Source organism: Hesperophylax consimilis, chromosome 28 (assembly GCF_061612785.1).
Source record: "Hesperophylax consimilis isolate HC1 chromosome 28, BYU_Hcon_1.0, whole genome shotgun sequence".
Taxonomy (NCBI): domain Eukaryota; kingdom Metazoa; phylum Arthropoda; class Insecta; order Trichoptera; family Limnephilidae; genus Hesperophylax; species Hesperophylax consimilis.
The window spans coordinates 14,789,128-14,801,855 of record NC_142863.1 but is presented as its reverse complement, the minus strand read 5'-3'; the positions used below and the strand labels follow the sequence as shown (position 1 = coordinate 14,801,855).

The 12,728-nt window shown below is 35.6% G+C and overlaps 1 protein-coding gene across 1 annotated transcript in view; it reads right to left on the bottom strand.

The window, feature by feature from the left end:
- Window positions 1-12,704, bottom strand: part of LOC149410234 (uncharacterized) — a 160,500-nt gene extending 147,796 nt beyond the window's left edge. Inside the window, exons 1-2 of the mRNA XM_089648979.1 lie at window positions 12,693-12,704; window positions 11,909-12,211 (exon numbers count right to left, since the gene is read on the bottom strand). Of these exons, the coding sequence (XP_089505105.1) occupies window positions 11,909-12,211; window positions 12,693-12,704 (315 nt within the window). The remainder of the gene's footprint in view (window positions 1-11,908; window positions 12,212-12,692) is intronic.
- Between the last annotated feature and the right edge of the window lie 24 nt (window positions 12,705-12,728).

The window sequence follows — 12,728 nt, the reverse complement described above, 5'->3', positions numbered from 1 at the left end:
CGAAACGTTGCAGCGTTGCTTGAAACGGGCTTCTAGGACGGGCTGGAGGCCAGAGATCAAAATCTCTTTTCTTTCTCGAATCCTGACAGCTCCCCGTACTTTGGTATCTACAAATTTAAGTACTACCGGCATCTGTCGGGCATCTTTATAAACTAAACGATCTCTCTACACTAGAGCCATCTATTCCACATAGCTCGAATTATCACAAAATCAGAACATTGCATCATTGCTTGAAATACAGGGTTTTCCAATAAGAGGTGTTATTTTGAATAGCCCGCTATTTCAGTAGATGTTACTTTTAAAGCTGTAATTTTTTAACATTTGACAAGTAGAAACTACGCCATTAATAAAAATGGAACAATACACGTTTCAACAACGCATTGAAATTATTAAAATTCACTTGAGTGAATCCAATGCAAATGATCTTGAGTGATGAGGCCCATTTCCACCTCGATGGCTTCGTCAACAAGCAAAATTGTCGCATCTGGGGCTCGGAAAACCCAAGAAGATAGAGAGGCTAAAATTTTATTGAGCCTCTTTATCCTCAACGTGTGACTGTTTTGTGCGGTTTATGGTCCGGCGGAGTCATTGGACCTTACTTTTTAGAAAATGAGGCTGGAGCAACAGTTACGGTGAATGGATTGCACTATCGAGAGATGATTAATGATTTTTTATGGCCGAAATTAGATGGTATTGACCTGGACAACGTTTAAATTCAACAAAACGGCGCTACGTGCCACACAAGCAACGAAACCATTGATATTTTACGATTGAATATCAAAATAACACCTCTTATTGGAAAACCCTGTAGCTTCAGACGTATTTGGTGACCAGATTTGAATAGCCAGACACTTCTCCACCGTCCTCCTTCCCATATTCTTTCCTCCATTCAACCTCACAGCATACCCCAAGCGGGGATGCCACAGATCTATTGGCTACAGTTAGTATAAAAAATATGTTCAAATAAAAAAATTGAGGCCTTCTAGGAATTATCGGCGCTGTGCAGTACAGTACGGACAATAATAATTGGGCAAACAATAATAAAATGCTTTCGTTTGTGATTGGATTTTGGACGTGTCTTCATTAGGTAGAGTTGTGTTAAAGCAACAGCACTGATTATGAGTATCAATAATATTAAACAAAGCCATAAAACCTGTTGTTTAAATGTACCCTTTTCTGTATTTTATTGTTTAAGTATATATTTGATTAAAGCAACGTTATATGTTGCGTAGTGATAGTAAAAACTTGTTGGTTTGATAAAAAATGCTCATTGTAATGATGTAAATTACCAAAAGATTCCATTTTTTTCAATATTTTAATAGTGTAGTAACTTATACGTAAAAATGTGAAAGAGAAACATTAAAAAAAAGATTCGGTCGCATCTTAAAATTGACTGAAAAATTTACTTAAAATTGAATTTATCATTTGAATTGAAAATAAACTGACAATAAATATAATATCTGTGCATTTCATTTATAAACTTTCAGGAATTATTATTATTATTATTATTATTATTATTATTAAAAAATGATAGTGAAAACCCTATAAAACTCCGTTACATAGTTTAGAAGAACTAAGCGCACAAACAGACAGACTCGGATAGTGACTTCGTTGTATACTATTTAGAGATACCAATGTACATATTGTCATGATTACGAATTACTAAAAGTTTATCAGGAAACGGCCTGTAATCCCTTTTTTAGTTCATTATGATCTGGGATGTTCTGGGATGTTCCCGAACGTTCCAGACTATTTCCGAACATTCCACAATATTCGAGAATGTTGTGGAATGCTCTCCAATGTTTTGGACTGTTCTGTAAATTTTTGAGGGCGAAACTTCCAGCCTTTATATCTTCAAAAACACGCCCTTCAGGTAAAAACTGGAACCATCATAATGGGTGGGGGATAGAGGGCTACCACACCATATAACTCCCTTGATCGTACTGGGATTCGCTTACTCACTTACTTTTATAATATATATTGATTTATATAAAATAAATAAGACCGAAGTTGATAGATATAGTCGATTTAGCTCAGTGGAGAGAAAAACCCTGGCAAGGCTGAGGTCCTGGGTTCAATTCTTAGATGCGACCAAATTTTTTTCCAATTTTTTTATTTCAAATTTTTCGATTAAGAATTATTAATTTTATCATAAATGACTAGATATATTTAATTTTTAATTTCTTTTACATAACTAACCTTCACAAATGTTAAAAAATTTCATATAAGAAATCTAAAGAAGATGTGTTTTAACATTTAAATGACACAAAGAGAAACGAACACATTAAAACTCTATTAAAATAATACATTTAGAGATCAGTAGTTTCTAAGCGGTTTCCTTTGTGTGGGACGAAATGGTCTTAAAAACCTCCCTTTGTCTCAACCCTAACGATTGAGATAGGGGTGAATTATAGCAGGCCGAAAGGAATCAATCTTCCTGCTTTCCATTAGTTCTCACCGCTTTTCAACAACTTCTATCCTTAAGTTTACTTCTGTGTTTTAGAAATGTAGAAGACACAGCATAACAATGTAACATCTGATGTGACCATCATGTGAAACCAAAGAAAATAGAATCAAAGATGTATATGTCGCTGAGCTACAAACAAAGCTACTAAAAAAAGTTGTGCGTTTGATTTCTAGGTAAAAAAAACTTGAAGAAGTAAAAATGAAAGTAAATAATTCTTTATATTTCTGATACTAAAAAAAATTGTTTATTATTATGAACATATATTCAAATAAATATATTACAAATTAAATATTCATCAACGTTTAGAAAAGATTCACTGCCAATTTTTGTAAGAATAGAATCAAATATAGAGCCGACGAGTTACGAAGCTGGCCGAACGTCATCCCGTCGTGCCACTTGCTACGTAAAAGTCGGTTTTATAAAAATGCTCTGAATAGTACAAGAAGAAAAATGAGTATTGATAAACTATTAAAATTCGGTTAAAAATGGGATTGCAGGCCGTTTCCTAATAAAATTTTATTGATAAAGTGCATTCCGAAATGCGAAAATATAAAGATTTTTATGAACATGTGTTCCGACATTGCGATAGTTCATCAATTTTTTGCTAAAAGTTTAACATGAAACCTATCAATATTTTTGGAATATTTATTTCACTAAGTTTTCTCTATGTATGGGAACGATGTTGTTCATGGCATAATTCTATTATTTTAATATCTATGGCAACATCTCGTAAATATAATCAAAATGGTTCACTTAGTTATTTTAATTGGTTTCACATTGTCGAGAAATAATTACGATAATGCATTTTTTTATATAAATTTTCTACAGATTTTAGATTTTCCCACTAGTTTAACTGTTATGACGAGTTGTTTTACAGAATTAGAACAATTCATCAATTTTAAAAGTTAATTTTCAAGTTCTGTGAAGGTATTATTCAAGTTTTGTTATTGTTCAGTTTTGTGAGGCAACTGGCCTGAATAACAGAAGTTCACAGAACTTGAAAATCAACATTGAAATTTTATGAAATGTTCAAATTCCGTGAACCAATCGTTATTAAATATGATTTAAGATTTTTCACGGCCAAAAGTATTTTTGTTATTTGTTTTTGGGGTATTATGCCGTGTTGCGCTAACTCCTTCTTTAGCCAACGTTTCGGACAGCATTGCAGTGTCCATCATCAGGGCATCGACATCTGCCCTGATGATGGACACTGCAATGCTGTCCGAAACGTTGGCTAAAGAAGGAGTTAGCGCAACACGGCATAATACCCCAAAAACAAATAACAACAATCGTTATTAGTTTTTGTTCGCAAATATGGCCTTGTTCAACACCGGTGACATCCGTCTTACCAGCCAGCAGTGTTTACATAATAGCGTGAGTGTTTCATTTATGCATCATGGCGTAGCCAGTTCGATCAATCTATGTATGTACGGCTTTAGATAGTTATTAACATCAATCCTTATTAATGAAAACATTAAATTTACACATATTTAGTAAGATGATCAAAATCAAAAAGATAATCTTTTAATCTCCGGCGCATTTCTAATTGTATCCCAAGTTTGTGAAAATTCCCCATTCAGGGAAAATTTTAAACTGTTCTCAAGAGGAATATCATAATGTGACCTAAGTCACAGATAAATTATTCCAGGAATATGGCCAATCGGTCGCTCCATTGCGGAGTGAAAGAAGAAAAAAAAAGAAACATTCCTTTTTATAGACATGGAAGAGAGAACATATACGATTTTAGTTAACAAGTCCTAATTGTTCACCCGATGGTGACATAGATCAAACCTGGCCTGGCTCGGCGTGGTTCGGCTAGGTCATGTGCGACCCCTAATTTGGACCGTATCCAAATGGTTCCCGGCCAAATGACTTCGCCGTATACCTATGTCCAGATTTACAAATCAGGTGACCAGTGAAACTCGACCTTTATTGATATTTCATAGGAGATACTCTATTCAGTCCTTTTCCTTAATCGTACAACATAATATACGTTGTACATTTGCTGCCGACCGCAGGCAACCCTTTTCCTATCTGTATAGAGCACAATGTCTTCAAAGTTCACTCTATTTCTTGTGTATATTCCCCTTCGAACTGTTTGCTGCCAAATGGCGGGTTTTTATTCTAAAGCGTACAACTTGAAAAGGTTTTAGTGCGTATTCGGGAAAGGTCAATCTTTTGAAATATCCCCATACAGTGCTGTCATCTTATAGTTTCCGGAAATCTTTGGTTGAATTATTATTTTTAATGGAAACCTGTTGTTAAATGTCTTCGTAATGATTTTCCACTTTTCAAAAATCACTGAACAGAATACCAATCAATTTGAATGATGATTTTAACCTTTCCCTTTCGGTAATGCTAACTGAGTTGAAATCGTTACTAATTAACATTTGTTTGTAAATACACAACAGTGTTCATGTTTTACGTATTATTTCGTTACACGTGTACGTTTGTCTTCATGTCTTCATAAATAATAATCTTCCACTTTTCTAAAATCACTGAACAGAATACCATTCAAGTAGTACGTTGATTTTAACTCTTTCCTTTCGGTGATGTTAATTGAGTTGACATCGTTACTAATTAATGTTTGTTTATAAATACATAAAAGTGTTCATGTTTTACGTATTTTTTCGATACACTTGAATGTTTCGGATAAAGTAACTATAATATAGAAGTATTTATCGTTGACAAAAAATCGGGCATGAATTATAAGTCAATATGTATGTGTGCGTGGGTTACCAAGTAAGTTTTAAAGCCGTTTTACTTGACACCTTTTTTCATCCACTTTGTCTAATTGGGATGAAAAAAGGGACGTGTTCTATTTTGGTACTTGGTACCGTGAGTGAAGTATGTTGGTTTTACCGATTGTCGTACAGTTTAAAATGGCTGACATTATTTGACAGGTGCCTACTGTATAATTTTCAGAGTAATTATGTACCACTAGTGACACCTATGAAGGTTAGATTATGTTGTTTATGAAAGGTTCTCGCCTCTGCTATTTATTTGTTACTAAATTGTGTCGGCAAAGACGATTCCTGTATTGAGGACTGTCAATGTTTTTGTCAACAGTCTATTTGTCATATAAAAGGTTGGGTTTCCTTAAAAACTCTCTCTTGCTCAAAAACAACCATAGGTTTCACCTTTCCTAAAGAACCACAGGAACTAGCCTGTATCTAGAGTATTATCTGTAAAAAGTGCCTTGTCATATCATGTGATAGTGTATATTTATTGTTAAATAAAGTGATTCAGTTGCTCTCAATAACGGAGTATAGCTCAAAAGGACCCTAATTTATAACACCTTCTCTCATTGTTTTAAATAACTATATTGCATGTTTATTCAGTTTTATATTTAAAATAGGTATATATTTATTAATGATTGTTCATTTGTATTATTGTTAGGTTAGGTTGGGCGTGTATGTTTGATGATTGACATTTTGTTTCTGCCATCTCTCATTGTTGTACGTAACCATATTACGTGAACCTGTTGCATTTTAAAGTTTGATGATTTGCATTTTGTTTTAAAGAAAATAATACGCAAGACCTTTATGAACGTAATTTTAACTATTTTTCTTATTTATTTATTGTTCTCTAAAGTATTATCACGTTAAACTACAGTTAAGAAATTTTTCAACAGGATGTTCAACAGGATGTTCAATTACAAGAATAAAGAATATCTACGTGTGTTAACTTCATATTATAACATACTTTTTAATGAATGAATAGATATAGGGTTGTGAGAGCTGTTGCTTTTGCATCTACGCTGCTGTGTTTTGGTTTCACCTATTATATCATGCAATTATCGTACCGATCAAGATACGATGATCAGGTAGACAATTTTTCCAAAGCATATGTACCTTTAAAAATTATTATGATAAAAGTTTAAAGACGAACGTGTAAACAAAAAAAATAGATTGGATAATGACCAGGCACGTGACAAAGCTCGCAAATGACAGTGACAGATGCTTTCGTGATTGTTACATATGGTGTTGTTTAAGGTTTTGCCATTTTTTTACAATTTAGTACCGTCTCAAAATATTTTTCTGCATTAGTCCGGGCAACATATATAATTACCTTCCAGTGAAAATTAAAAATGAAAAAAGTGTACGTTTTTAGAAAAAATTATTCACTTTTATGCTCAATCAACAAAACAATGAAAGTGAATAATATTGTTTTGTAATGTATTTATGTGTAATGTATTAGTTATTTATAGCTGTGTCGCTTTAACCCTAGATTCATAACCTTATCTAAGAGGAACATTATTCGTAAAACATTCGTCTTACAGACGACTAAATTTAAGTGACGAGTTTTGGGGTACTTGTAAATAAAATAAATAAATTAAGTATGGCACACTTTAATATGTTTAATTAGGTAACAAAAAAAATAAACAACGAGTTAAAATTAAATTTCATCGGTACATTAAATTTGACGGCCGGCATAGTCCAGTGGTAACGCATTGGACTGCCATTCCGAAGGTCGCGGGTTCGAACCCGGCGTGCGCAAATAAATTTTATTTGATTAATTTGTGTTATTTCACAATTAATTAATTAAAATAATATATAATATATTTGCGGCACGTTCCAGAGTGGAAGATACTACCAGTATCGCCCTGGTGTAAGACCACCATTCAGAATTGAAACGTTGCTCCAAATGGCTTTAGCCGTGTTTAGTGACTAGATCTGAATAGCCAGGTACTTCCCCACCTTCCTCTTTCCCTTCCCCACTTACCTTCAGCCTCACAACATCCCCCAATTGGGGATGCCATAGTCTCACTGGCTCCAGACGGGAGCAGTTGGGACTCTTGTGAGGTATTCACTATAAAAAAAAAAAAAAAAAAAAAACATTCCACACACATGAGGCCGCGATGGTCCATGCACATATACTTTTTGCATTACTTGCATTGGAACCTTGTCATATGCCGTTTTTTTATAATCACAATAACCATAAACCTTTTTTTGAGTACCACTTGGACCAGGTGTGGCAATGGTAGGCATTTCATCTTAAACTTCGGCGATTTTCCTTTTTAGGCATCTCTTCAAAGTTGGCATTTCGTGTCTTTTACGTAATCATGTCGTTATCACTGTCGGAATCTGTCAGTACCATTTCATCTAATTCAACATGATCTTCGACATCACTGATTTCTACGTCCTTTTGCTGACTGGTAAAATCATCATCACCAGAATCAGATAAACGATTCAAATAGTCATCAATTTGCCGATCATCTATTCTTAAATAAAATAAAAAGATTTGATGTAAAATACACACAATAATACATTTTTAACGATAAAATAAGATGTAACTATAAATAAAACTCATATAGAAAAATATCATATACTTACTTTTACTCTGTATAACCAGAACTCATCAAAAACGATGTTTTCAAAATAACTTGCAGTGTCGTCAAAAGTTACACTATTCATAAACATTTGTCTCTCAGACGTTCAAAGGTCTATAACTTGTCCACAAGACTTCACTGCAAGGCAAGCGTACCCGCGTTACTAATGAACAAGCGATCTAGGAAGGTACTTGAGAGGTCATAATTCTATCTCTTTCACTCGAGACACTAGAAACAAATTTACGTTTTGTGCGGTCTGTGGGACGAATGGTTATGAATCTAGGGTTAAGAATCACATATATTCACATTATCAATATGGTAAATAGGTCTCGCATGACTCCGGTCTGCATCGCGGCCTACCATCAATTTCAAAAACCTCCTCGTTCAATCAATCACAATGACTCGGTTGACCTATCATGCAAAATGGCAGGCGAACCTACTGTGGATTTATGCTGATGCTTATATCAACTGATTATTTTTGTAATTATTTGTGTAGTATTTAGTTTCATGATGATTTGAAATGAATTATCTTTTTAATTTGAATACAGCATAATCAGTGTGCTTCTCTCTAACAAACTGATGTTTAAGAGACAAAGTTTTTTATGCATATTTGTTCATGTTCTCCATGCAACGATTTTCACCAATATTATTATTTTTTATTGTAATATAAGGAATATAGATATATAAAAAATATTACACAATATTACATTTTTGATCATCATTGGATATGTATACCTTATCAGAAAAGAGGAATTCTTGTGTCTGATAAGGGAGCCACGATTCTTACATAGGTTTTATGTTGTAATAATATTTTTGTATAGAATAAGGATTTTTCAATGTAATGTTTAATTTAGTTTTTTTTGAAAATTTTTTTTTTAAATTTATTTATTGTGATTGGTTGACAATACAGCGCAGTTCAGAAGGGAGATTATTGTAGTTTTTTATGGCTTGGTAAATATACCTAATGGTTTTGCATTTGTGTTGTTTTAAAATTTGGTGTAATAAATTGATTTCTATTTCTCATTAGTTTGTGAAATTCTTGGTATTCTTTGTTATTTTTTTCTTTGCACATTTTTACAGTGGAAGCTTGCTTAAATATTTCATTGCATTAGGTACTGAAAACAATATAAATAGTGAGATATCATATTTTTATTTTATTTTATATTATAGAAACAAAGAGTTCATGATTTACAGAGATGAAACAATATACAGGAATAAGATACTTCATGTTGAGTACCTATGATATGTTACCTTGTAATGCCGGATAAGTGGTATGTTTATTCCTTAATTACCAGGTGACGTGTGTAGTACCTATATAGGTGTGTGTGTGTAATGTATGTGTGAGAGGCTGTGTGTGTGTGTGTGTGTGTGTGTGTGTGTGTGTGTGTGTCTGTATGTACGCGCATTGAACAGTTTAAATTATTGACATGATGCCACGTTTGAATTTGGGCAGTGAATCCGAAAAAATGTCAATGTTAGAGTTAAGACAAATATTATTATTTAGTTAATTGTCGAATTAGATGCTGCATTTGTTTTATAATTAAGCGTGTGGAATAGCACTGTATGTCGTATACGTCTCAAATGTATGTTAAAGTTTATAAGGGATAGAAGAATATCAATTTATAAGAGAAAATATATCCAACTGCACAGAGCAAGTGGGACTATGGTTGAAAATATTGATAGGGGGAATCCCTCTATCTGATGGAGATGTAATAATGTCTCCCTCAACCAGTCTCTCCCGATCCGTTCTGCCACGCAGTTGGTGGGCAGACGCATCTGTCGCCAAGACCCGGACAAACCTTACCCCATGAACCCGGGCACCTCTGCTAAGTCACAAAATTTAGCGAACCACTTGGGGTGACCATGGTAGAGGTGTTCCTTATCCAATAAACCCGAAACCGCCTCCCACATTAATCTTTTTTCCTTCACCTCTCCCTTCAGTCTCACAACATACACCACTTGAAATGCCACTGACTCCAGAATAGTTGGAACAGTTGTGCGGTACGGTATTGATATTTAAATAAAACTCGATGCCCCTTAAAGATATGATATGCTAGTGTTAAAGTTGTTTAATACTCGACCGTAAGGTGCTCCCATAGCCGCTGTGCCCACATGATGCGCAGATGGGGCCTTAAAGAGTCGGCGATGTGTGAATGTGGTGCGGTGCAGACCACCGATCATGTGGTCAACGAATGCCTGCTCTATTCATTCCCCAGCGGGATTGATGAGGTTCACATGGCGACGCCTGAGGCCCTAGACTGGCTCGCAGACCTAGATGTTTCCCTCTGACCCCCCATCATACGAAAAAAGAAAAAGACTCGGCCGTTTTGCATTTCGTCTTACTGTAGATTTGTTTGTACTTTCCCTTTCAATTTCTAGATGCTGGCCGTTTTAATCGGTCAGAAAAGATTACTTTTCAAATGTCGAATTTGTGTGATATTTATTGGATTTTTTTTCAGTATTTGTTGGTGCCTACTACCTTCCCACCCGAAGAAAGTTTTTTTAGTGACATTTCTCTGGACCAAAATCTATCTCGCCTATTTTAAATACCATTTTAGGGTGAATTGCCTAAAACAAAAACGGGTAACTGTGACCTATATATAAAAAAATGGTTTTTCTGAATATTACTGTCATAAGGTATTTTTATTGTCGTTTTCTGTGTAATTTTGAATTGGACTTTTAATGTTATATCCTGTCCTTTATATCCTTTTAACAATATAATATCTTGTATTTGAATGATATCTTAAATTACCACCAGAATAAGAACCATAAAATAATGGTTTTTCTTACTTGTGATATGATTTTCTTACGAATTAGATTTTTTTCTTATGTTGTTTTGTAAGAGGCAAAGTCACTAGGAGGATTTCCATAATTAGCTTAATTTTTGCTCTATACTCAACGTATACAAACTGATAAAATGTAAACTGTCGATGTACCGAAAATTAATCGGGACTCTTGTGACTCCTGTTTGTCTTCAGTCTTCACATTACAACTTATAACTACATCTGTGCCCCAGTCATTGATGTACGAAACTACGCTCCAGTCGTAATTCCTACCAGCTGGTCATTATTTGAGTTATATTCTAGTAGTAAGACTCCCGTGTAAGAGCAAGCGGGCCGTGCATAACCCGATATGCACAGAACCATGTGTTACCATACTACTGAAACAGCATCATTTAACCATACTATCAAAACAGCCCGACCTAGCCTAAACGGTGACATGAGCGAGACAGATTACACTCTTAACTTCAAATCACGTGTTAGAGAAGTGCAGATATATAACACATCTTGTGCAATATCGAAGCGCCTTGACGGCGAGTAAATTTTGCATTGCTTTGGTCATGCGTAATCCAATGCATCTGGAATATATTCGCTTAGAAATACTAATGTACAATGTTAGCGCTACGACATTCACACATTGCAACTCGTGCGCGGTGAATTCAAACGGTGTCACCATATTTTTAATGATAAATTTCATCTCCTTTACTCTAGAGATGATTTTGGTAACGCATCAATAATCAATTATTTTACAAATGTAACTTAGTAGATAGTATCTCCATTCATTCATTTGCTCCACCCAAATTACACATTAGGTACATTTTAAAAGCGAAATGCACTGCTGGTAATTTCAGTCACGGGCCGCCTCTGGTCCCAACTGCTTTTAACCGTCTGGAGTTAGTGAGACTATAGCATCCCCAACTGGGGTATGTTGTGAGGTCTAATTTAATAAAAAGGGGAAAAAGATAGGAAAGAGGAAGGTGGGGAGTACCTGGCTGTTTAGATGTGGTCACCAAATACAGCCAAAGTCATTTCCAACAACGTTTTAATTTTGAATGGTGGTCTTACACCAGGGCGATACTGATAGTATTTTCCACTCGGAACGAGCCGCTAGTATATACATATATATTTTTTTAATTTAATCAAATAAAATTTACTTGCATTTACCTACTTGCAATCTTATGATTTAAGAGGAAATTTTGGTATTGATTTATTAAATAAAAATAAATTATAAACATACTCTTTTTGTAGACGACGTCCACTGTTCACTTTACTTAGATTAGATGATGCGTCCTTAAAAAAAGTCGTATAAGATATTTTACAAGTTCTCACCCGTAGCGTTTTCGGGGTGGGCGGCGCCTCCGCAGTCTTCGTTTTCCTGCGCGCCGGGGAGTGTGAGGTTTGTGAGGGGTGCGGGGAGTGTGGAGAGGGAGGGGTGGGTGGGGTGCCGTGGGCGGGGGAGCGGAGCAGGGAGGGCGGGGAGGGCGCGCCGCTGCGAACGCGCAGCCTGGCCAGGGCGCTGCGTAACCCGTCCGTGGTCGGCCGCCCGCAGCCGGTCAGCGACCAGAGCCGGGGGGTGGCAGGCGGCAGCGCGCAGCGCCCGCCCCAACAGCCCTTGGCTAGCACCTCCGAAAACTACGCAACCTGATGATAAACTTCCGCTTTCACTGTTCCTTTTAAAATCCGCGGCTAAATGCCGATAACAATCTAGGCCACATCAATCAATCAAGAAGAACTAGCGCCACTTTGTTAAATGTTGGAATCACTGATCAAGTATTTGTTTCGTGGAATCCAGACGACAAAATACCACTTAAACTGGAATTGACAACACTCACTGATGGTGCCGTTGGAATCACTGATCAAGACTTTGTTTCAACTAATCCATAGGACAATATGCCAATTGAACTGGAATCACAACACCTACTGATGGTGCCTAATATTTCACTAGTCCAGAGACAAAATGACACTCACTGTATCGTTGTATCGCTCATATCACCGGCAAAAATATTGATGGTGATATATTCAGGAGTTCAGACGCCAAAATGCCAATTTCATTGGAAGTAACAACTCCCACTGATGTTGATTAAAATCTCATTAGTTCAGAGATTAAAATTACAAGGGGTGTCATAACATTCACCTGGCGCTTTTATCA